General features: G+C 45.9%; 1 protein-coding gene across 6 annotated transcripts in view; it reads left to right on the forward strand.

Annotated features, from left to right (window-relative positions):
- Positions 1–27,286, forward strand: part of LOC137437547 (neuronal cell adhesion molecule) — a 321,028-nt gene that overhangs the window by 197,004 nt on the left and 96,738 nt on the right. For all 6 annotated transcript variants that reach the window (XM_068131960.2, XM_068131963.2, XM_068131964.2 and 3 more), the window contains 4 exons: positions 7,205–7,389; positions 9,655–9,786; positions 12,068–12,214; positions 23,783–23,894. In XM_068131960.2, the coding sequence (XP_067988061.2) occupies positions 7,205–7,389; positions 9,655–9,786; positions 12,068–12,214; positions 23,783–23,894 (576 nt within the window). The remainder of the gene's footprint in view (positions 1–7,204; positions 7,390–9,654; positions 9,787–12,067; positions 12,215–23,782; positions 23,895–27,286) is intronic.

The raw sequence follows: 27,286 nt of genomic DNA on the forward strand, positions 1-27,286 counted from the left end.
ACCAAGGGACCTACAGGTAGCTCTTGCCACTGTTCATGTAAAAGTGCACGAGTCTACCATTAGAAAGAGGCTGCACAAATTTGATCTACATGGGAGGTGTGCCAGGAGGAAACCTTTGCTGTCCAGAAAGAACATCAGGGCAAGACTAAAGTTTGCCAATGAACACCTCGGCAAAGACCAGCACTTCTGGAACAATGTGCTCTGGACAGATGAGTCAACGGTGGAGCTATTTGGCCACAGTACCAGAAGACATGTTTGGCGAAAACCAAAGACAGCATTTGACCACAAGAACATGATACCAACTGTAAAGCATGGTGGTGGAAATATTATGGTTTGGGGCAGCTTTGCTGCATCAGGGCCTGGGCAGCTCACCATCATAGAATCCAATATGAATTCTTCACTGTACCAGAGGGTGCTTGAGGATAATGTGAGGCCATCTGTCGGAAAGTTGAAGCTCAACCGAAGGTGGACCTTGCAACATGACAATGACCCTAAACATACCAGGAAATCCACCAAAGAATGGCTGAAAAGAAAGAAATGGAGGAAAGAAATGGCCAAGTCAAAGCCCGGATCTAAATCCCATTGAAATGTCGTGGGGGGATTTGAAACGAGCTGTGCATGCAAGAAACCCCTCAAACATCGCACAGCTGAAAGAATTCTGTATGGAGGAGTGGGCAAATATTTCTCCCAGTCGATGTCAGAGACTGGTAGACAGTTATAAGAAACGCCTACTTGAGGTTGTTTCTGCCAATGGGGGCAATACCACCTATTAGAGCCAAGGGTGTACTTACTTTTTCGACATGCGAAATTTGCATTTATGTTTATTTAAATTATACAATGGACTTCAAAATGTAAATGTTTCATGATATTTGTTATATTATATCACCTTTGTCTATCAATATTGTTGAAATGAAGATCAAATAGCTGTATGTTGAAATTTGTTGAAAAAGTCAAAACTTTACATAGGTTGTACTTACTTTTTCACGTGACTGTGTATATATATATATATATATATATATATATATATATATACACAAAGAATTAAGTTAAGCACCCCCCCCCCCGTTTTTTTACAACCTCGCACATTACAAGTTTGTTGTCGTCAAAACAGTGTAATATACCCATGATATTGCTATATTTTCTGGAGAAGTGATATTATGGTCACATAAAAACATAACAATCATGCCGTTTTCAATATTTTATTCTGAATAATTTAAGGTGAAATTGTTTTGGAATTTTAGGCATATTTTCACCTCAATTTAAGTATGGAGCTATAGGTCCATCACGGACAGTGTGGATGACGTTTATGTTTTCTAACGTACAGTCATTGTTCTGAGAAGACCTCTAGCGATCTTTGCGTCAATAACGTGTGTAGGACCCACGTGATCGGATCACTGACTCAACCCTACGTCTCATAGACCCTGTAAGCCTTCGTATGCGTTGCTGTGGCAGGTTGTTCCATTCCCGATGTAATGCACGTTCCAATTCATCCAGATTGGCTATTGGAGGGACCATCTTCGCAATTTGCCAATGTATACATATACACAAAGAATATATATTAGGGGGTGCTTAACTTAATTCTTTGTGTAGGGGTGCTTCACTTAATTCTTTGTGTATATATACACAGACTTGGCATTTAATATGGAATATTTTTTTTGTGTGGGTGAACTTACTTTTCAAGATGTCTTAGAACCAAAAGTTCATTGGAATTATGTTGAAATTATTCTAGATTTTGTTGATGTGACCTTTAAAAGAAACAAAAACCACATTTGACATTTCGAAACAAATAAATTGATCCTTGAAAGTGATGTAAACTGACATTGAACTCAATTCACGGACAGTACTGTGTTAAACTTCTCTGCGTTTTCCAGAAGTATCTACTCATTTTGCACATTAGCCAATTTTTTTTTTAACAAAAACAAAAGTTAAATTATGACTGCGATTACGGACAGTAAAATTACAGTTCAGTACTTCGTGTAACTCCCACTAGCATTCAGGAGTGCACGTACACGTTGAGGCATGCTGTTCACGAGATTTGCCAAGGTTTGGACAGGAATCGCTTGCCATGCAGTGACAATAGTCTGCTGCAATTCACGCACAGAGGTCGGCTGCTGGTCCAAGTGGTCGATTTGACGCATTAATTCTGCCCACAAGTTCTCTATCGGATTCATATCCGGGGACATGGCAGGCCACTCCATATGCTCTACACCACGGTCAGCAAGAAAGTGTTGGATCATGCGAGCACGATGAGGCCGTGCATTGTCATCTTGGAAGACAAAGTTTCCTCGAAAGGCTGCAGGAGCAAATGGAAGAAATGTTTCTTCCAGAATGGCCCTATACTTGAACTGGTTCAGGTTTCCATTCAGAACAACCAGGTCAGTTTTGCCCCCTGCATGAAAAGCAGCCCAAACGGTCACCCCACCACCTCCAGCTTGGACTCTTGGCACTATACAATCTTTGTTGTCGGCTTCATGCACTTGTCTGCACACTCGGACGCGGCCATCTTGACGATAGACCAGAAATCTAGACTCGTCACTGAGGATCACGTGATTCCAGTGTCCTGGCTGCCATTGATGGTGCTCTCTGGCCCACTGCAATCGGTGCTGGCGGTGTTGTCTGGTCAGGCGTGGCTTTCTCAGGGGACGCCTTGCACGATAGCCTGCTTGAACCAGTCATTGGTTGACTAGCCTTCTGGATACAGGCACATTTGTCAGTTGCTGCCACTCAGCCCTAAGCCGATTAGCTGACTTGGTACGGCCATTGTGGACTAACCGGTGCAGCTAGCGATCATCCCTCCTTGTGGTTCTGCGGGGACGTCCTGGCCTCGGTATTGGAGTAGGGACATCCCTCTGAGCATTTCGTTTCAGGATCTTTGACACCTGACCTTGAGTGATGCCATACTGCCGAGCAATAGCACACTGTTTCATGCCAGAATTTCGTAAAGCCACCACTCCATGACAAACAGCATTGTCGAGTTGATGGACCATCTCCAGATGAAGCGGCAATGACTTTTGGAGATGTGGAGCAGTTGTTTTCCACTAATACAGAACGCAACAACCCTTGTATACCCGACTGTGAAGCCAATCGTCAAATGCACCTGTCCGTACATTTTGCCACGCCACCTGTGATATAATCCTGTTGTTGACTTCTTGCTGCGATGGACAATCAGTGACATGGTTCTTTTAACAAATAAATCACCAAAGTGTAAAAGAAACTCACCAGATTGATATACTGAGTTAAGAAAGTAAACCCAAGTCAAGAAGAAAAAAAAACATATTCCATATTAAATGCCAAGTCTGTGTGTATATATATATATATATATATATATATATATATATATACACATCAGTCACTATGCGACCTTCATATCATCAGTGGAGAACCGCCAGCAAGGTGTCCCATACAGCTGCTGCTGCACCTTGCTGGGAGCGATAAGCACCGCCTGCCACATGGTAACGTTATCTCTGGTATCCACTCATCATATGGAGTCGACCTGGTTGCGGTTGGGAGTTACTAATAATGGTATCTGTAATCTGGTTCTCCAACCTAATGAGCGGACAACATGACGTCATCGCCGCGGACATGCATGGCGATGACGTCATGTTGTCCGCTCATTAGGTTGGAGAACCAGATTACAGATACCATTTTATATATATATATATATATATATATATATATATATATATATATATATATATATATATATATATATTTATATATATATATATATATAATCGTTAGATTAAATAAGACGCAGACGTAGCTTCAGGACGTCAATCTTTAATTGTCGACAAGCTTTCGACCAACAAAGGTCTTCTTCTGAGTCTATTTGTTGGTCGAAACAACCTTTGTTGGTTGAAAGCTTGTCGACAATTAAAGATCGACGTCCTGAAGCAACGCCCACGTCTTATTTAATCTAACGATTATTTATTCAATACAAATGAGACGCCCTGCTCGTACTTTGGAGTTTCTACTATTTCTTACAGTTATATATATATATATATATTATGTTTCGAGCTCGTCAGTTTGTTTCTTATAGTTTCCAAAGCACTGGGCCAATGCACATTATTTTTGCACATGGAAGGTCATCACAAGAAAAACATTCATTTTTTAATCAAATTGATGTATTAATATGAAAACGTGGTGCTTTGGGCGATCGAGTTTCATACGTTGTGTGTGGTGCCCCTGTTGGCGGGGATCGAGGGATGGTGCTTGCACTGCGCCTGCACATTGGAATGGCGATGCTGGGTTGCAATCAAGTTCATTGCATTTAAATATGAATATTCTGTATGCAGAATGTAAATTAATACACAAAGGGCTCACATTCTCCACTTGGCTACATTGAGTCTAACGATAGGTCACACGATCCTCTAGTCCTTAAACAAGGAAATGAGGAGGTCATTTGGCCCATCTCTGCGTGTTGCACTCCAGAGATCATTTTTGCTGTTGGGGTAAAATGTCCTTTATGGGTTTAGATGTTTTTTTTTTTGGCTATTTCCTCCCATCGCCCATTATTTTACCATGTGTCCCTCTGTTGTGTCCAACTACCCTGCTATTGGTGTGTTTCCCTCCTTTCCAGTGTTTATAATGCATTTATATGGCTTTGCTTCTTTATGACTTCTGCCACTTAGCTAACAACAATTGCTTTTCCAAGGTCTAATAACCAGATCTTGATCAGGTGACCCAACTTGTTTGTATAAAAATCACATTTGTGTCTGAAGGAAGCGGTTCAGTCAGGCATTTTAAATATGAAATAGGTAAAGCCTAGAAATGAACAAAACCCATTAGAATTGGGCCTTAGAACCCCTTATAAGTACCCTTTGGAACACTTTAGAATTACCCTTTCGAACCGTTTACAACCCTTTAGAAATTCCCTTTAAGACCCTCCAGAGCCCTTTATAATTACCCTTTCGAATTACCCTTTAGAATTGCCCTTTAGAACCCGTTAGAATGACCCTATAGAACCCTATAGAATTACCCTTTGGAAACCTCTCGAATTACCCTTTAGAACTGTTGTAAAAATCAGAGCCAGAGACTTCTCGCAAGAAAGGAGGCTTTAATGCAATCGACCTGGTGCATCTAGACATAACACAATAAATCATAGCATTAGTCTACACTCTACATGATACAAAGAAAACATCGCAATACATTTTAAACGAGAACGCCACTCAGTAGAGCGCATACTCCCGCCGTGGGTCAAGTTGGAATAGTACGATTTCACAAAAGTTTGAGGGAGTAGTTCAGTGACAACACAAGACAAGACAACACAAGACAGGCACTGCACAGATATATATTTAGAATAAATAGGAAGATAATGTTAAAAAAAAAACAAGGCAATTTCACTTACATTTTCGGATTCAGCGTTCAATTCTGTATAAGTGAGTGTATTTTGAGGCATGTGTAACTTCAAATAAAATTGTAAGCCAGGAAAACGTTCGTTTCATTCCTTAGGGACACAACATGTAAAACTGGCCCAAACGTCAAAACTAAACTCGCTCATTTTAAGTCGTACAAGCTAATGCGACCACTCATTCTTCTGGGAAGAATCCCGTGCACATGCTTGTCACACTTATAAGTCACCTAAGTCTTTATAAGTTCATCAAATACTGACACCGCGATTGACATTCGCTGAGGTAAATGTTGATATCTCTTCTGAGGTTTAAAAAAAAAACACTTTTAAAGCATTATACGTATCAACCGATACATTTTATGAAACGGGGAAACCTAATGCACACTTTGGTGGTTTTAAAATGACAGAATATGTCTTTATTAGAAGAAGAAAAAATGAACATTGAAGACAACGCTGCAAAACAATACACTGCTCTAACACATAACCACGAGTTTAAACTACATTTACAACAAATATGAAAACTATTTTCATATCACAATGTTAAATATAGAATATATAGAAGATAATGTTTTAAAAAATGAGCCCTATCTTCCAATGGTAAACAATCCTTCAAAAAATTCCTGGATCCGGAATAATATCCTGAGCTTCACCAAAAACTAAGCAATTCTTCCTTATCCCAAGGGCAATCATCCCACCAACTTTCATCCAAATCCGTTCAGAACTTTTCCAGATATCTTGTTCACAAACACACACACACACACACACACACACGGACACGATCGAATGCATTACTCCCTGGCGGGAGTAATGAAGCAAACTACTACTAAGCAGCAAATCCCTACCTAGCTCTCATAGAATCATAGCCACGAGTATGACAGTCTCCTACTCTCCCAGCTGGTTGCATATGCCATAACGCCCATCTCCACCAGGACCGCCCCAACCAGACAGTAATGTGTATCATGCCAACAACTGGCTTTATGTCGTCTCCATCACAAGAACCCTCTAGATTTACCCTTTAGAAGCCTCTCGGATTGCACTTTGGAACCCTTTCGAATTAAACACAGTGGTGAAGGAGCTGGGGCTCCCACGTCGATCGGAAGAATGGGCGCGACAAAAAGCTGGAATTCATCCGAGTTGCTTTAATCAAACCAAACACTCAGGCACTCTCAAAAAGCCCGTTTATCGGGCAGCAATATATATACCTATTATCCCGGAGCGTTTGCCCAGGAAAGGCGAGAGGGGGCGTGGACCAGCGTCCCGACCGAGGCCTGGCAAGTTGAGCGCGGGCCTGCCCGGGCGTCCTGGACGAGCCCGGCATGGTGATCGCTCCGCGTCCTTGATAGGTGCAAGGCGATTGTGAAAACCCAGCGGTAGCCGCTACAGTGGGTTAGAAATGTTCTTCTTCATTTTTGATGAAGTCAAATGGATGGACGGATGGATGGAAGGACATAGCCAAAAATTGAAGCGCTTTTGCCGCTTAAAAAACTGGAACGCGAGTTAAACCGTCGTTAATTGCATCATCGCGAATATCTCATTCCTAGAGCTTTTTGAGCACCCTTTGAATATGGATTGCATTGTAAAATTGTTGCTTATAAGTCAAGTTTTACAATTTCGGTTTTCTGGGTGAACAAAGGAACGGCAATGGTGGGTTGCCAGTTAATCATCGGATGGTACTTTAATATGGCAGAACTGCTTTCAGGCCGAAAAGACAATGCACTTTTACATCTTATTGAATGTAACATGTCAAACGTATCTTTCCTTCTGATATCGTTGTTCCGCCATGCCCAACAAACAAACCAGGATTCCCATTTTTCCATGATTTCTTTTTTGTCTCTCTTGTTCATTGCCACTCAGACCAACTCCAAAGATCACCTGGCACAAAGAAAGCCACCCTTTGCCTCGTGAGCGCATGTTTCTTGTAAACTACAACAAGACCCTGAGAATTTCCCCGGTCAAGTTGAGGGACGTGGGCCAGTACGAGTGCACTGCCAGCAACGACTATGGGAAGCAAAAGCACATTTTCAATCTCATGGTAGAAGGTGAGCTCCACATACTCATCATCAGAGAAACCTGTCTCTCAACAGGATTTGCTTTTCTTTTTCCTTTCACTATGTCAAAATGTTCTACCACATACACTTTGCACATCTTGATTTTGGGCCATAATCCAGTTGATTTTGTATCTAAAATCTATGTGGGGTTTTTGAAAAGTTATTCGAGCCACTGATGTTCTAGTTCTTGGATGTACTAGTTCCTGGAGCCACTCGCGCAATAGTTTTGTTTTTTTCACTACATGGTAATGTAATTGGCAAGGAAAAATATTTCCTTATTAATTACAAATTCTTATAAATTGATGTAAAATTATTTGACTATTGTGAGTCCCTCATCTATCTATAATTCCAGTAATCTCTGTGTGTATGTCTGTGTGTCTGTGACCGCTGTTTCTCGACAACCACGGGTCCGATATACTTTAACCTTGCCACGTATATTGCTGGGGACCTGAGGATGTGCCTTTTCAAGGTTTCATATTAATCGGAGAAGTAGTTACCGAGCTATGTCCAAAAAACGATTCAACCAATCAGAGAGCAGCGAGCTATCACGTGTGCCGAACGTGCCGAACAGACTCTGCCTCGGACGGCACATTTGAGAGCGTATTCATTTATTTCACGTTGGCAAACTATGTTGCCGCTATGTTGGCGTTAAACTATGTTTTAAAACTAATTTAAACTAATTTACGATTCTTTCGCTTTCCTGCGCGTTTGTGCACGCTATGGCGATTTCTTTACCAAACTCCGCAAGCCGTTCGCTTTGGACCAAACCATTTCATGTAAATAGAGGGGGGGGATTGTCACCGTACTCGCAAGCCGTTCGCTTTGGACCAAACCATTTCATGTAAATAGAGGGGGGGGGGGGGGGGATTGTCACCGTACTCGCAAGCCGTTCGCTTTGGCTTTGCGAATGGACCAAACCATTTCATGTAAATAGAGGGGGGGGGATTGTCACCGTACTCGCAAGCCGTTCACTTTGGACCAAACCATTTCATGTAAATAGAGGGGGGGGGGGGGGGGATTGTCACCGTACTCGCAAGCCGTTCGCTTTGGACCAAACCATTTCATGTAAATAGAGGGGGGGGATTGTCACCGTACTCGCAAGCCGTTCGCTTTGGCTTTGCGAATGGACCAAACCATTTCATGTAAATAGAGGGGGGGGGGGATATAATTTTAGATATATATATAGTACGGGCATGCCCTAGTTCATATAACTCTTCGAACGCCCCCTCCCCTCATATCGCAGTACATCGCAGCACTCCCACTTACTGTTGGTAGTGCAGGTAATCATATGGCTAACCTAAAGCAGGGAGTTTTACCTGGATACTGGTATACAATTGCCTACTCTTTTTGAAAGTATCCTTGTGATACAAGACAGCTGGCCTTCTCTTCTTCTTCATTGGATTACGTGCTCTGAGGTGCAGCACCCATTCCTGACTGCATCAGAATGCAAGTTTTTAATTATGTTTGCCCCTTGGTTATTTTCCAACATTTGTTTTTCCTCAAAGTTTATCGTCTGTCTTTCATGGAGGAGTCCTCAATGTACACCTACCTCATTTTTTTGTAGGTATTTTATTTGTTGCAAAGGTGGAAGCACACTTACTTTCAAGATGTCTAGTCTTCCATTGGTGTTTTACAGGCTGAGCGTTGACTCTCAAATTATCCTTCGCTGGATAGAAGTTAAAGCGGTTGTCCGGTTTGCTCGAATTATTGCTGATGGATGTTAAAGATCCCACGGCGTATTTAGACCACAATTAGTCAGTTGTGGCACCCTGGCCAAGGTACAATTTCCAATCACTAACCTGCAGGGGCAATACATCAGTGGCAAAGATGCGTCCCCCAGAATTGATGAATCTATCAGCCACGTGCTGCATACAGATTAATTCATTTGTCTGTTATGTTCTTGTAATCTTCCTGGCAAGACACCTGGACTCAGCTGCATAATATACAGCCCAGTTAGCTGTTACCTGTAACTACATGCCACTTTTTAAATTGAGGAAGAATTACAGAGGAATTCCCTCAACGATAAAAAAAAAAATGCACAAAACATCACAGAAGCTACAGCTGTACTTACTGTATCCGCACATACACATTAAACTTGTGTCTTTGTAATAAACTGGTAATATGGCTCAGAAACATGTTGCATATTCGACTTGATTATCCTCACATCAGGAATTCTGGAAGAGCTTATCAGCTTGGTAGAGTGATTAAAACAATGAATTGGGCTCAGCTCATGCAACCATCTTCTCTAACCTACAGCGGCACCATTCCTAAGTGAACCCATCCAGGACAAGCAAGTTTCTCCGCATCAACAAGCTGTCCTCTATTGTCCAGCAAATGGGCACCCCAAGCCTGACATTTCCTGGATGATCAACGGGATTCCTTTCAAAGGTAACGTCCTGTTGTACTTTGATGATGTGACTTGCACGGCATAGATCAAATTGGGACGTCGTATGAAACGATGCTGCTTCGTTGTGTACCAATGAGCCTCCTGTTTTAGAGTGGGCTGTAAGCTTGTCCCAGAAGGGGTATGGATCACTAATGTGAGCTGCAGAATGGAGCTGTAATATCTGCAATATTGTTGGAATATGGAGGTGGAAAAAAAGAGTTGGTATTCATAGAAGCATTTACACAATCTTATTTGATTGTATGTCTGGGCTTGGGTAACAGAGGTTGAGTGATGTGGAGGAATGTGACTGCAGGGTGTAGAATGAGAAGGGAGGAAGGGAAGATGGGGAGGAGAAGCTTCGTGGATGCTTTGCATGATATTTAGAAGGAAGAGGGATTGATTTGGGAGGTTATGCAGGATGTAGGAAGGGTGGGGTTTGAGGATGCAATGCAGGGCAATGAAGAAGAGGAAGGGTTGGAGGATGCAAAGCAGAGGATATAATAAGGGGGATTGGAAGGTTGGGGATGGTTATGCATGGCATAGAATGCAGAGGGGGAGGAGGTAAAGGAGGATGAGGATGAGAATGAAGAGATTTGTGGGTGCTCATTCAGGATATAGGATTGGTATGATTTGGGTAAGCAATGCATGATGTAGGAGGGTTGGAGGGTATAATTCAGGGTATAGGAGGGTTGGGAGATTGGAGATGCTTTTGCAGGACGAAGAAGGAAGAGAAGGTGTTTTGGGAATGCTGTGCAAGGCATAATGTAAGTAGTGGAGTGGTCGTGAGGTGCTATGTAGGTAGTTAAAGCAGAGTGGAGGAGGAGGGGATTGTAGGAGGAGGTGTGTATATTGAAATAAAGATGAAACATCTCGCCAGACTCCTTGGTGTAATGGTTAGAATGTCCGCATCGAGTTTGGGAGGTTTCTGGTTCAAACCCTGCCCGAGTCATCCCAAAGACTTTAAATATGGTACATGCTGCTTCCTTTCTTGACATTCAGAATTTAAAAGGATAAGAGCATGGGCAATCCCCATAGGTTGACATCCATGGGGAGGGGGAAATTCCTCTTCAGGGAATGCCCCACTGTGAGGTGATGAAAGTTGTGCCATTGTTGTGACGTTGCTGGTACCCAGAGAACCCGGGAAGTGACGGCACTTTCCACAAGCTCAGTGGCTGTGTTTGTCTCGTGTAAGTCATGCAATGTGTCATGTATGTTTGTCTGTATGTCCATATTGGTATGGCAGTTCCACTACAAGCCTTAAATCGTGTTTAATAAAAAAAAAAAGAAGAAAGAATAAAAAATTGCCAAAAAGAAAAAAAAATTGTCAGTTGTGGATAATTGGGAAAGATATAATTTTGTACACACATTTTTACATTATTCTCACCTTCCCGATTGCACATGATGAGCTGAGGATTGCACATGATGAAATATGTCTCAATGGTGTGAATCTGCTTTCATGCGGAATTGCTAGAAATGGTGGAGTGTTTTCAAAATTTCCCAAAATATTTGCTCGTATCTTGTACATGAATGGTAAATTTTCCTGATTCAATTACTCATATTGGATGCAGAATGAATGCGGAACCAAGCACATGTCTGATTAATAGCTGAAGAAGAATCGACGAAAGTCCATAAATCCAAACGTGTAGCCAAAGGAAAAGGAAAAAATAGATTGTTTCATCAATTTTGAGACAAAAATAACAGTGGGCTGTTTGTCTTTTCCATCTTGGCACACAGCTTATAATGCTGAGATTACAGGTTCAAATTCCATATTCTGCCTTATTTTATCAGTTGTCTCCAACATCTGGTATTGATGGACAAGCTCCTCCATGATAGCTTTAAATAGTCTCGAAATATGATTGTTACATATTTGCTTATATCGTTTTCTAATGATTATATTTTCATTATCTTTGAGCTATCAAGTCTCGGTTTGATTCCCGACCCAATGATTAACTGTCGGATTGGTGGTTCATAGGGTGGGCGTTGCATTACGATGTCTGCCATCCTTCAAATGGATGTGTCTTATCTGCTAGCATTAGTTGGTGGATATTGTGTATCCGACAGTGTCTTTTGTGAGAAGCAGACAAGTTATCACCGTTGCCCTAAACAACTGTCAAATTATTGCTACCTTCAATCCAACATCAGGCCTGGCCAACCGGTTCTTGAAAAAACTTGAGCCTAAAACTTTCTCAGCAGACCCCATAATAAGATGGAAATAATTATGGAGAATAAAGTAATAGTAAAGTAGAGGTAGACTGATATTTTATTTTCTCCTCTTTTTACTAGATGCACCAGATGATAATACCAGGAAGGTGAAGACTCCCGAAGCAGTATTCTTAAAGAAAGTGAAGGTCGGTGGCAGCGCTGTGTACCAGTGTGTGGCAAAAAACATACGTGGCTCCTTCATTGCGAACATTATCCTTCATGTTCTATGTGAGTGGACATTTTTATTATTCCAATTTTGGGACTGTCATTCACTGTATTTGAAAAAGTACAACCTGGATAGTAAATCAAGGTGAAATAATTGATAAATAGAACAACATTTGAATTTATAACAGGATTTTCAAGAAGTTAGTGTGTGGGTGATGATTTCTGGGGTGGAGCACAGGCCTCCTCTTGCACCAATGTTCCGTCCCCACCCATCCCAATCCCAACCCCGATTCCTGAACTCCCCCCCTCACTCCCCTAACCCCGAGTCCTGAATTCCCAACCTCCCCCCCCCCCCCCTCACTCCCCTAACCCCGAGTCCTGAATTCCCAACCTCGCCCCACTCCCCCCACAACCCAATGTCCTCAACCCCCCCTTCAACCTCAAGTCCTCAACTCTCTCCCCCAACCTCAAATCCTCAATTACCCCCACCAATATCAAGTCTTCAATTCCCCTCCCTCCCCCCCTCCCGCGTCCCCAACCAACCCGAAGTCCTCAAACTCCCTTCCTAACCCCAACAACTCAACCCCCATCCAAATCCCAAGTCCTCAAGCCACCCTCAACCCCAAGTCCTCAATCCCCTTCACCTCCCCTACCACCCCAAGTCCTCAACCTCTCCCCTACCACCCCAGGTCCTCAACCCCTCCCCACCACCCCAACCTCTCAACCCCTCCACTACCATGTCAAGTACTAAACCCCTCTCCCATCCCCAACCACCCCAATTCCTCAACTCCAAGCCCTCAACCCCCTCCACCCCAAACCCTGAATCCCTCCCACCACAAGTCCTCACCACCCCCAAAGCCGCAACACCCCTCTCCCAACTCCCTGTCCCCTTCTGACCCTCCACCCCAACTCTCTCTCTTCCCCTATTCCTGTCTTTTTCAATGTCCTCAACTCCCCTTCCCACCCAAGCCCGAAGTCCTGAACACCCCCCCCCCCCCCTCCCCTGCCAAAAGCCTCAACCTCCATCTCCCAACTCTCTCCTCCTCCCCCCCCCCCCCTTTCTTCTCATTCTTAATAAGGTTCCTGTTAACCCAGCTCTGGTCAAGTAATTCAAGAGAAAATCATCGGGATGGGCCTTCTGTTTTATCACGCCATTCAGCCATGAAAACTCAGACTAAAGCTGAAATTACTTACAATTACCTAAATTTATTTCACTGGCGTATAGCATAAAAGGCCATCAAAATGATGGGTTGGAGTTGTTTTATTTAAAAACTTCAAATATATGCATATTTTAAAATTGGTAGTTTCACTGTGCATACCTCCAAGACTATTTTATATCCTCTGCATGTGTTGCAATCAAAACAAACCTTTCTTTCATGATGGAATGACACGTTGTTCAGTATTCAAATGTACAGAATGTCAGGATTCTCCTTGAGCGTAATTGAAAGCGTTTTTTCTTGTTTCATATGTAGCCTGTAGCTGCTGGTTGCATCATTTTTCTGGAAGTGCAGCAGTGCCACTGATGCAGTGCCCCTGTTACCAATAAGCTAGTACTTATTTTGCTAACCTCAGAAGGATGTTAGGTCGAGTCAACCCACTTGTTATTTCAACGGCACGACAGGAGCTCAAACTGAAGACCCTAAAATCTTAAACCAGCCACCTTAACCATTAAGCGACCACCAGGCTTATTTAAAGCGGTTACATTTTATTACAGGCAAATGTCCAATAGGCCTTCTCCTCCGTCTTCCTCAAGTTCAACGAGAGTGAGTCAATAGCGTGTAATTTCTCTAATTTAAACACTCAATCGTGATAATTAAATAATAATAACTAGAACGGCACTCAGTAGAGAGCATAACTCCGCCCGGTGAACAGTTTACATTTTGTATCCCACTGATAGGCCGGATCTGGATTTTTTTTTTTTACGGTGTAGCTCATCGGGTGAAGCCATCTAGAACAGTGTTTGTCCGTCCATATCTATGTATGTGTGTATGTCCCCTCAAACATATACCAATCAGAGCTGAGGATATGGTCACATGACAGGGTGATGTGATTACGTCTGATGTCATTACGGCGGTACGGCGCCTGACTCTCCACACTCCGACATTTTGATTTATATGCTGTTCAGGCCGAACATATCGTCGAATCTGTCATATATCACAATCGCCATGCTCTACCTTTACCTTTTTCATTCAGTGTGAAACACAAACAAACTGATTGTTAAAATGATCATGAACTATCGAAAGCATCGACGTTACGTCTCTTCCAACAATACAGTGCATATTGGCCTCAGGCGTTATGACTCGTCTTCGGACCGCTTTGGACAAATTAAGCCCAGGTTTCTTCATGCAGTAGTGTCGTTTCAGTAGTATCGTTTTCGTAATAATAATAACAATATAGTAAATATAACCATAACACTTTAATCCCAATGTCGTGAATGGAAAGTTAATGGATTGAAGCGGTGTATGGTTCATGAATCAGTGATAAGCAGTGTTCAGCACTAATATTAATAACAGAGGAAGTAAGGAATTCACCTCGGTTTTTTGATAGTAATATCATTTTCGAAATAATGATAACGTAACGTTACTATTATAGTAAATCTAATCGTAACAATAATCCCTTCGTAGTGACTGCAAACGTACTGGAAGTTAAAATATATCAGTTTTGTGTCCATTATGTCATTACGTCTATGATGTCATTATGACGGCTGAGTCCACCGACCAACATTTTAATTTACAAGTACACCCGCTTACTACGGGAGTGGCAGGAAGGGTCATTCCTCTTTGGGGTATATAGATTACAGTTGATCTATGGTCGGGTCTCACGAACATTAGGTGTGTTCATTTACCAAGTTTCTTGTGGAGAGATCGCCATTTGGTTTAAGCATTCGAGCAAGCACACCATTCAAAACCCATGAGGAACGGCTGGCTTGGCAAGCGCTAGCCAGCTGCTTGGTAAATGAGCACACCTCCAACCCTTGTGGGGTACGTAGATTACAGTAGATCTTCGCTCATTTCTGTAAGTAATACTTACATCATGGATGTCGGGATTCCTCAAAATTTCTTTGTTGAATGTTATAAACAACATTAACGATTGTTTAAAAAGCTAATCATATGTGTTTGTGGTTTATAATATTTTACAAGCCCGGCTACGCCGCTGTTAGACTTTTGGTCTTGTTTTTTGTATAAAAGATCGAGGCTCGTGTAAGAGCTAACATTAATCACAAAAAAAACAAACGGACACATAAAACATATAATAAAGGGAGTGGGAGACAAGATGGGGAAAGAGAGGGAAGCACACAAGTACAACGGTAGAGAACAGGGACAACGGGAGATCTGTAGGAGGGAGAGGGCTTGTGGGGGGAGGAGGGAAGGGAAGGGGGGGGGGGGGGAGGAGGTATAAAACACATGGACACTGCTAGGACTTCCAGGAAAGAAGTCTGTATTTCAAGAAAGTGGATCTGGGGTGAATTAACTGGGGTAGAAAAGATCAAGGTTTTGGATAGGGGAAGATAAGACCTGGAGGGTAGGAGTGGGATTGAAGAGAGAAATTCGAAATGGATTCGGACTTGAATCAAGATCGAATTGGCTTGTTATCGTCACCTGACCAACTCGTCCACCAAGTTTATTCATAACTCGTCCCTAACTTTTTTTTAAATATCATGTTATGTGTCGCTATTCACCCGTTCTCTCAATGGTGAAGAAACAACAACAACAACAACTAGCATTTTAAGGCCATTTTCCCTGCCAGAGCAGGGGTTAGCCTTGCGTTCCCCATGACAATCTTCTCCATTTTGCCCTATTTTCTGCATCTCCCCTTGTTAACCCCCTTGCCCGCATTTCTTCTTCCACCATCTATAGCGAAGTCTTTCTCGGTCTTCCCCGTCCTCTACTTCCTTCTACATTCATTTCCATCACTCTTCTCAACCAGTCACTTTCATCCTGCCTCAACACATGACTAAACCATCTCAACCTGTTTCTCTTCACAACATCCATCACAGGCTCTATTCCCATCATCTTTCACAATTCATCATTTGTCTTCCTCTCTCTCAACGATACTTCACACATCCACCGAACCATTCGCATTTCCACCCTTACCAGCCTTCGTTGCTGCTCTACGTTCAATACCCATGTCTCGCTCCCATAAATCATAACACTTCTCACACATGCAGCATACACCTTTCCCTTCAGCTTCAACGTCACTCCCCTCCTTGTCAGCATGCCACTCCGTTCCCGAAATTTCTTCCATGCACATCTCACTCCAGCAACTGTTGCCGAGTCTGATCCACCTTCTCCATTCAGTATGTCTCCTAGGTAGCAAAATGTTTTCACACCTTCCAGCTTCACGCCGTCTCCAAGATCCAACTCAACATTTCCCCCATCTGCAGCTCCCTCTGTGCACACCTTACACTTGAATGTAGCTGCCACACTGGTTAATGTCCCTCTCAGATCACTACATTTTTGATGAACCCACTCAGCGCACATTGTACAATGAATGGAGTTCACTCCGACACCCTTCATGCACACAGCACACGGCCACTTCCCAGCTCTTTCCACCTCACCACATGCTTTACCACTTGCCATCACCTTCGTCTTTCCGATATTCACCTTCAGACCTTTTGTCTCCATACATTCCTTCCACTTGTTCATCTTCTCCTTTAGTCCATCCATACTTTCTGCAATCAACACCAGATCATCTGCATACAACTCCCACGGTAAACCCTCCTTTACGTTCCGAGCCAGCACCTCCATCACAGCTACAAATAGTAGTGGACTTAGTACCGACCCCTGATGCACTCCCACCTTCACCTCAATCTCACCACTGTTCCCGTCCTTCATCCTTACAGCTGTGCACGCTCTCTCGTACTTTGCCATCACTACTCTGATCAACCATTCCTCCACTCCTAACGTCATCAATGCCCATGTCATTACTTCACGTGGAACCCTATTGAATGCTTTCTCCAGATCAACAAACCCAAGAAACAACTTCTTCCTCTTCTCCATGTACTTCTCCTGCAACTGCCTTACAATAAAAAGCACGTCTGTCGTTCCCCTTCTGGCCTAAATCCAAACTGCATTTCGTCGATCTTCACTTTCATCCTGATCCTTTTCTCCAACACCCTTTCCAATACCTTCATTCCATGCTCCAATAACTTTATTTCTCGATACAAGTCACAGTCCAGAGGGTCACCTTTCTCCTTGTATAGAGGGACGAGGGTACTCAGTTCCCAATCCACTGGAATGCGGCCTTCTTTCACCACCAGATTACAGATCTCTGTCATTTTCTTCACACCCCAACTTCCTGCTGCCTTCCACATATCTCCCACAACTCCCGTCGGCCCTCCTGCTTTTTTACTCTTCATTGCTTTTATCGCTTCCTCAACTTCCTTCTCAGTTATCTTCTCTGCTGGTCCTAAAACTGGGTTACTCTCTATGTTGCCGCCCCATTCATTCTCTGTATTCAACAGCATTTCCATATATGTCTTCCATCTTCCTTTAATTCCATCTGGGTCCAAAACGATTTGTCCAAAATTCTCAATGGTGAAGAATGACTTAAAAATTAAATAATTCTCGTATCCGTATCCATATTTAGATATTCACCAAAATCGAAAAGATTAGTCCTTTTCACACTCCCAACCTCTCCAAGTTTCATCCAAATCCGTCCATAACTTTTTGAGATATCCTGCTATATTTTGGTTTTGGCCCTATCAAAGTCCATCCATGGTGATGCCGATACACCAACACATCAGATGGACATTAAGTTTTCTGCTAGTGCTGGTCATTGGTGAATGTTAAATATTCCATGGTAAGAGAGTAGGCGAGTTATTGCCAGCACCTGAACAAATGACAAACTCCAGGCAGTTGGCCTGTTCCAGACAGACATGAGCCAGAACCGTTCCTTAAAACCGACAACATAATAATGTGTGTATATAATAATTATAGCTGGAAAATAATAATAAGAATGTGTTCCTTTTTACATGGGACATGGTATACTGGTTCCAATGCTGTATAGATTTGTTCTTTGGATTTTAAAATTCGATTAAAAGAAAAAAGTAGAAAGAAGAGATAAGACCAGCAACAGATACATTGTAGCGGCTGCCGCTGAGTTTTCACAATCGCCTTGCACCTATCAAGGACGCGGAGCGATCACCATGCCGGGCTCGTCCAGGACGCCCAGGCCCGTGCTCAACTTGCCAGGCCGCAGCCAGGACGCTGGGCCACGCCCCCTGGCGCCGGGCCTGGGCAAACCCCCTGGCGGAATAGATATATATTGCTGACTGATAAACGGTTTTTCAGAGTGCCTGAGTGTTTGATTTCATTAAAGCAACTCAGATGAATTCTAGCTTTTTGTCGCGTCCATTCTTCCGATCGACGTGGGAGCCCCGGCTCCTTCATTGGTGACCTATCGACATGGACACGGCAGTCGCCCTTAAACTGCCTACCTTCTGGGAGGCTCACGCGGCGGTTTGGTTCGCACAGGCGGAGTCCCTGTTCGCCCTGCGAGGCATCACGGCCGACGACACCCGCTTCCACCATGTGGTAGCTGCGCTCGGGTCGGTTACCGCGGCCCGCGCCCTGAGCCTCCTCGAAAGCCCGCCAGCCGCTGACAAATACGGCGCGATTAAGAAGCTGCTCCTCGATGCTTTCGCCCTCCCATCGGCGGAACGCGCACGGCGCCTGCTCGATCTGCCTGAGCTCGGCGACACGCGCCCTTCCGAGCGCATGGACTACATGCTTTCACTGCTCGGCGAGCACTCTCCGGCATTCCTGTTCCGGGAGCTGTTCTTCCGTCAGCTGCCTAACCCGGTACGCCTCGCCCTGGCAAGCACGACGATCACAGATCCCCGGGCCCTTGCCAGAGAAGCCGACAAGATCTCCGCCGCAGGACAGCGCATCGTAGCGGCGACATGGGACCCACCGCCGTCCGACGCAACACCCAGGGCGCCCGAGCACCCGGCACGGTCGACGGCCGAACTGCCGACGCCATTGGCGGCCGCTCTACCGAGCCGACCACCTCCGGCACGACGACCGAGGCCTCCACCTGACCAAGCGTGGTGTTACTATCATGCCAGGTTCGGACAGAAGGCCCGGACATGCCGACCCCCGTGCACCTTCGGCAGGCCGGGAAACGGCCGGGCCGGCGTTCATTACCAGCCATGAGCGCCGGCCACACGGGCAACTTACTGTTCATCACGGATAAAGCGTCCGGACGGCGCTTCCTGTGCGACACCGGCGCCCAACTGAGCGTCATACCCGCCTCTGACCAGGACAGGCAATCCGCGGTTTGCGGCCCCTCCTTAGTTGCGGCCAACGGATCGACTATCCGCACCTTCGGCCCGCGCAACGTCACCCTCTGCTTCGGCGGCCAACGCTTTGCTTGGACGTTTGTAACCGCCAACGTGCCCGTGGCTCTGCTAGGCGCCGACTTCCTCTGCGCACACGGACTGCTGGTGGACGTCCAACGGCGTCGTTTAATCAACGCTGAAACCTTCAGCTCCCTGGTATGCACATTGAGCAGCTCCGCGCCGACCGAGCTGGCATGCGCCGTCCCGGCGGCGAACGAGTTTGCTCGCCTGCTCACGGAGTTCCCGGCCCTCACGCGGCCGACGTTTTCGGCCGTCGCAGTACGGCATGGGATCGAGCACCACATACCAACCACGGGCCCGCCGGTCTACGCCAGGGCCCGCCGCCTCGACCCAGCCAAGCTCGCCGTAGCGAAGGCCGAATTCGACGCGTTGGAGCACCTCGGCATCGTGCGGCGCTCCGATAGCGCGTGGGCCTCGCCACTGCACATCGTGCCAAAGCCGGGGGGTGGATGGCGCCCGTGTGGCGACTACCGCCGTCTCAATGACGCTACCACCCCCGACAGGTACCCGATCCCGCATATCCAAGACTTCTCCGCCCGTCTGGCGGGACGGGTCATTTTTTCGAAAATTGACCTCATACGGGGATATCACCAGGTACCTGTCAGGGCGGCCGACGTCCCTAAAACGGCAGTCATCACGCCGTTCGGCTTATTCGAATTCTTGCGGATGCCGTTTGGTCTCAAGAACGCGGCTCAGGCGTTCCAGCGCTTGATGGACGGCGTGCTGCGTGACCTGCCGTTCCTTTTCGTTTACCTGGACGACATCCTCGTCGCCAGCACGTCCCGGGCCGAGCACCTCCTCCACCTCCGGACACTGTTCGAGCGCCTCAGCGAGCACGGCCTCATCGTCAACCCGGCCAAATGCCACTTCGGCACGACGGCCGTTGATTTTTTGGGCCATCACATCACCAAGAACGGGGCCGTGCCGCTGCCAACCAAGGTCGAGGCCATCACCACGTTCCCGCGTCCCCGCACCATAAAGGCCCTGCAGGAATTCCTGGGAATGGTGAATTTTTATCACCGCTTCGTGCCCCGTGCTGCTCAGCTCATGCGGCCCCTCTACGAAGCCCTCCGGGGCATGCCGGCCAAGCACGACATCGCCTGGTCCGCAGCAATGGATGCGGCCTTCCAAGGCTCAAAGCGGGCCCTCGCCGACGCAACACTGCTCGCTCACCCGGTGCTCAACGCTCCCATCGCCCTCACCACGGATGCCTCCGACTACGCGGTGGGCGCCGTACATGAGCAATGGGTGAACGGGGTTTGGCAGCCACTCGCTTTTTTCAGCCGGCAGCTCCGGCCGAACGAGCTCAAATACAGCACGTTTGACCGGGAGCTCCTCGGTCTACACCTGGCCGTCCGCCATTTCCGCCACCTCCTGGAGGGCCGACCTTTCACGGCGTTCGTCGACCACAAGCCGTTGGTTTACGCCATGGCCAAGGTCACGGAGCCATGGTCGGCCCGCCAACAGCGCCACCTCTCCGCCGTGTCGGAGTTTACCACGGACATCCGGCACGTCGCCGGCAAAAACAACGCCGTGGCCGACTGTCTTTCCCGGGCCAGCGCGAACGCGGTCCACCTGGGCGTGGATTTTGCGCTTATGGCGGCGGACCAAACCACCGACACCACGGTGCAAGCCCTCCGGGCGGCGGACACGGGCCTCCGCCTGGCCGACATCCCCTGCGCGGACACTGTCCTGCTCTGCGACGTCTCCCAAGGCCAGCCTCGCCCCATCGTGCCCGTCGCCTGGCAACGCCGCATCTTCGCCTCCCTCCACGGCCTTTCCCACCCGGGCCGGAAAGCTTCCCAGAAGCTGGTGTCGGCGCGTTTCGTCTGGCACGGCCTTCGTCGGGACGTCCGCGATTGGACCAGCGCCTGCACGGCCTGCCAACGGGCCAAGGTCCACCGACACACCCAGGCCCCGCTGGCACCTTTCACCGTGCCCGAACGACGTTTCGACCACGTCAACGTGGATCTGGTGGGCCCCCTCCCCCCGTCACGGGGGTTCACACACCTGCTCACCATGGTGGACAGGACCACCAGGTGGCCGGAGGCCGTTCCCCTCGTCTCCACCACCACCGCCGACGTGGCGCAGGCTTTCATCGCCACCTGGGTCGCCCGCTTCGGCGCACCGGCGGACATCTCGTCAGACCGCGGTCCACAGTTCACCTCCGAGCTGTGGGGCGCGGTCGCCCGCAACCTGGGGATCAAGCTCCACCGTACTACGGCCTACCACCCCCAAGCAAACGGGTTGTGCGAGCGATTCCACCGCTCCATGAAGGCCGCGCTCATGGCCGGCCTTCAAGACGTCGGGTGGGCCGACCGGCTGCCGTGGGTCCTTTTGGGCCTTCGCACGGCCCCCAAGGAGGACCTCCAGGCATCCACCGCCGAGCTTGTCTATGGCCAGGTGCTACGCGTCCCGGGCGAATTTGTGCCCGACGCTACCAGTCCCTGGTCCGCAGCTCACCAGCGCTCGGACCTCCAGGAGGCCGCCCGACGGTTTGCCCCCGTGCCAACATCCCACCACGGTGACCCCCAGTCCTACGTCCCCCCAGCACTCCGCACAGCGGAGTATGTTTTTGTGCGTCACGACGCACATCGGTGGCCACTCCAGCCGCCGTACGACGGGCCCTTCCGGGTGCTGCGACGGGACGACAAGTCGTTCGTCATCGACATCGGCGGCAGGTCGGACCGGATTGCTGTGGACCGCCTCAAGCCGGCGCACGTGGACGTCGACCACCCACCACGGGTGGCCCTTCCGCCGCGGCGAGGCCGTCCCCCGTCCACGGTGCCCCCCACTCGACCGCCCACCACCTCACCGGACCCCCTCCCACGACCCGCCAGGGGTCGCTTCGGCCGGGTCATCAGGACCCCCCTCAAATTGACCCTGCCGGTGCAAGTCGATTCTGGGGGGACGTGTGTAGCGGCTGCCGCTGAGTTTTCACAATCGCCTTGCACCTATCAAGGACGCGGAGCGATCACCATGCCGGGCTCGTCCAGGACGCCCAGGCCCGCGCTCAACTTGCCAGGCCGCAGCCAGGACGCTGGGCCACGCCCCCTGGCGCCGGGCCTGGGCAAACCCCCTGGCGGAATAGATATATATTGCTGACTGATAAACGGTTTTTCAGAGTGCCTGAGTGTTTGATTTCATTAAAGCAACTCAGATGAATTCTAGCTTTTTGTCGCGTCCATTCTTCCGATCGACGTGGGAGCCCCGGCTCCTTCAACATGTGATTTTTTCTCAAGACCCTTTATTTCATTCCCATAATGATCGGGTCGACCATTCGCGAGGAAGGATGAATTGAAATGGGAGAAAGAGAGAACGAGTAATGGAGGGAGAGTTGAAGAATTCATTCAGCTTGTACATCACGAGACATGACATTTAATATCAGACAATACAATCTCAAACATTGCATTGTCAGATAAGTACAACTGGCTTTCAATAAAATGGACTGTTACTCAAGTGTGTTGTCACTTCACCAAATCTTGCTCCAGTTCTCTTACCTTTCTTCTTACCGGGGTCTTCGTCAGTCTGGCCACCTTTGGCAGCCAATTATTCTGATAGAGGGGCAAGTTTTAGTCCTCAGTCATGTTTCGTGTCTGCCAAGCATCAGATTTGAAGGTGGATGCATTTGCTTGACTCTGCCTGGCATCCTTCTGAGGTCGGCAAATTGAGTACCAGTTCACTGGTAATTCCCTGTGCATCGCAAGAGGCGACTAACAGGGTTGGCGGCAGGAAGGGCATCCGGTCATAAAACATTGCTTCAAAAAGGGGACAAGTGTGCCCGAAAAAGGCCAACCCCCGCTCTGCGGGGAAAAATGGCCTCTAAAGGTGGTCATATTACTTAACAATTGACAAGTCTGGAGAATCGTCTTAATTTTCATTTGGTTCTTGATTGTCGTATGGAATTTTCCTTCAAATAGAACGCAAAGATAATTTAAACAATTTATGTAGATTTGTGTCAGTCTTGCTCTTTGAGTGTCAATTCTCAATGGTTGAGTCACAAGTTGAGGATCAAGTCATAGAATAAAAATAATTGAGTGCACGTTATGACTCAAATCTTAGTTGTCCTTCATCACCTTGTATCCATTATCAAATGGCACTGTATCAATGCAATTATTATTATTATTATTATTATTATTATTGTTGTTATTATTAAGCATAAGCCGAAAACATGTTTTAATAAAGTGTCTAGGCAATGCAATTTCTTTTGATAGTTTTCTTAAATGTTTTTGATGTTTCATTTTTTTGTTTGTTTGTTTGCTGAGCAGCTGTCTCCCCAAGGATGATGACACCAAACAACACCATTTACAACGTGGTGGAAAGCCAGAGTGTGTCAATGGACTGCAGCGTATTTGGCTCCCCCAAGCCGCGATTGATATGGTAAAATAATCTGCACTGCTTCTTTCTGAGCTCTGTATGTACATACTCCTCTCTTTATTAGCACAAGGCACAAGGAAGCCTCTTACACACACACACACACACACACACACACACTACATACACACACTACACACACACACACACAAACACACATGAAGGTGGATACTTTGAGATCTGGGAGGGCTGCGTTCCACCTCTGAAACCCGCATATTGGGATAACAACTAACAACACACACAAACACTCACACTCACACTCACACAAACATATATATATATATATATATAATAAAATAAAAATTGCACCCCCTAACTTGATGAGGAAGCAAGGCACAGATTGAGTCTCACCTGACCTGTTGCTGACAGGTTGTGCAATTGCTGCACAACCTTTTAGCAACAAGTGCCGCCTGCCACGCGAACACATTGTCTCTGCCCTGCTCAGCACCAGTTAGGAGGTTTGCATTCAGGAATATTAAATTTAACTGAAGAAGCACACTGCCCCTATGACATGAAGCTGACGTCATGTGCATAAATTATACCAACACATCACCTCCAAACTAAGAGGCATCCGTGTGGTACTCAAGTCTTTGCAGACTGAGATTAAAGCTCTGTGGTCACAAATGAACAAAGGCAGAGATGTCGATCTAGATTTCGCCCTCATTATGGGCTCATCAGGACAACATACTGCAAATTGTTTATTCTTGACCTGTTTTATGTGACATACATATATAAAACAAAAGGTTACATGTATGACCTTGAATGCATGTATTATACCAAAACACAACGCCTCCAAATTTGGATGGTCTCAATGAGATACTCAGGTTTTAAAAAAAATCAAGAGATATGGTCAACAAAGACATGAATGCATGAACAGCCAGCTGTTGGTTAGGATGGCACAGATGGAGCACACTTGCCTGCATTTACCTTTTTGATCCCTAGATCGTCTGAGTTTGATTTGCAACCTGACTATTGACTGGTGGAATGGTGCTTCACAGTCTGTGTGTTGCATCACAAAGTGCATCATCCCTCGGATGGATGTTAAGTGGAGTGTTCCATCTGTTAGCATTAGTTGCTGGACATTAGTTACATAACACTATTTTTTTTTTTTTGGGTGGTGCATACCATGCATGTTGATGGGCTTGATTCAATCTTACTAATAATTTGTGTTCGCGATTTATTAGGTTTTTCAGGGTTCTTCATCATTAGTAACACTCAACCCAAACAAAGCCAATGGGAATCTGATGCAACCAGCCCGGGCAGTGTATAATTCGCAGAAGCCTACAGGCCTGATGTCTTAGGCCCACCAGAAAACCAATATGGCGGCCATATTATTTCATCTGGGTGACGTGGTGGGTGGAGTCAAGCGACAAATGTGGGTAGGTGTCCGACCCATGGGTGCACATTCGAAAAATCGACCCCCAACAAGAACGACACCAACACCAACAACAGCAACAACAACCCCTCTGAGATATTGTAGACCTGTGACATATCGCAGGTAAAAATAGTCTATTATGTAAGATGGCTAATAATGATGCAAAAATGCTTGCTTCACACTGTGCTTTTTCTTAAAAAAAAAATCATATACATATACGTATGTATACATACACAAGATCAAGGCTCATTGCAAAACAAGGTGACTGAGGGTAAAAAGGCACCAAACTAACAGTGGGGAAGTTGGGTCACATTCGGACAAAACAAGCAAGGGATGGAGTGAATTGGAATTATAGATGAGAGAGAGAGAGAGAGAGAGAGAGAGAGAGAGGAGGTTGAGGAAACAATAACCTGCAAGTATAAATATTTGGTTAGACAGAGTTAATGGGGTTAGGAAGTATGGTTATTGAATGAAATGGCAGTGGACCATCTGCTTAAATCTTGGAGAGGCAAGCTTAATGCAACCCACTCCACAAGGCAGTTCCACAAATGGGAGAAATGCGGAACAAAAAAGTGGAGTTTCATGGTAAGCCTGCATTTTGGGGATTTTACCAGGAAGATTTTACTGAAAACATCTGTGCATCCTGGAGGAGCTGAGAAAGGTCAGAGAGCTGAAATAGCCGAGGGAGCTAAACCAGTGGGTAGGTCACAGACTTGCCTGTGATATGAAAACGGAGAGCACTGACCTGCCCGTGATATGCGAGCAACAGCCCTTGTGCTTTTGTCGGCATATGAAATAAACGAATTGTGAAGGCTTGTATCTTTTGTCACAACGAAAAAAATACCCCGACCCACTATTTTAACACATCAGAAACAGGAGGTGAGGTGTCTGCCTCAAGACGTTCATATAAATGACTTTGACCTAGTCTGGCACCATACTCTGCATGCCAAGCTTCCTGCCTGTACCAATCAAGGTTGTATTCATACCTGGACAGCCAACTTCCTTCATGACAGCAAACAGTGTGTAGGTCTTCATGGCCTCATATCAACAGCCACAGTCAGGGTATCGTCTGTCATGCTAAGTAATTACTTGGAAAATCTGAACCTCTCAAGGCCTATAAGATCTTTCTCTGTAGATCAGTGGAGTATCATTTTCCAAGGCAGTATCTTAGGAACACTTCTCTTCTTGGTATTCATTAATGACAAATCAGTTTTATTGGCAACTGGCTACTCCATCACAGCCAATCTCAAAGACTTTTAAAAACTGGTCCAAAACTCGGACCATAAGTATAAGTACAGTAGTTTCAAAGAGCTCATGGGTTGAGATATTACAAATACTTAAGGAATGGATGACTTTGAAACACATTGAAGAGCAGAAAGCACCTCTGGCTCCTTAGTATAGTTTTGCCTCTCCAGTTAGAAACACTCTGTGTATGTAAACTATATATATATATATATATATATATATATATATATATATATATATATATATATATATATATATATATATATATATATATATATATATATATACAGTCACGTGAAAAAGTAAGTACACCCCATGTCAAGTTTTGACTTTTTCAACATATTTCAACATACAGCTATTTGATCTTCATTGCAACAATATTGATAGATAAAGGTGATATAAAATAACAAATATCATGAAACATTTACATTTTGTAGTCCATTGTATAATTTAAATAAACATAAATGCAAATTTCGCATGTGGAAAAAGTAAGTACACCCTTGGCTCTAATAGGTGGTATTGCCCCCTTTGGCAGAAACAACCTCAAGTAGGCGTTTCTTATAACTGTCTACCAGTCTCTGACATCGACTGGGAGAAATTTTTGCCCACTCCTCCATGCAGAATTGTTTCAGCTGTGCGATGTTTGAGGGGTTTCTTGCATGCACAGCTCGTTTCAAATCCCCCCACAACATCTCGATGGGATTTAGATCCGGGCTTTGACTTGGCCATTCCAGAACCCTCCATTTCTTTCTTTTCAGCCATTCCTTGGTGGATTAAC

Source organism: Myxine glutinosa, chromosome 12 (assembly GCF_964187855.1).
Source record: "Myxine glutinosa chromosome 12, kmMyxGlut1.1, whole genome shotgun sequence".
NCBI lineage: Eukaryota > Metazoa > Chordata > Myxini > Myxiniformes > Myxinidae > Myxine > Myxine glutinosa.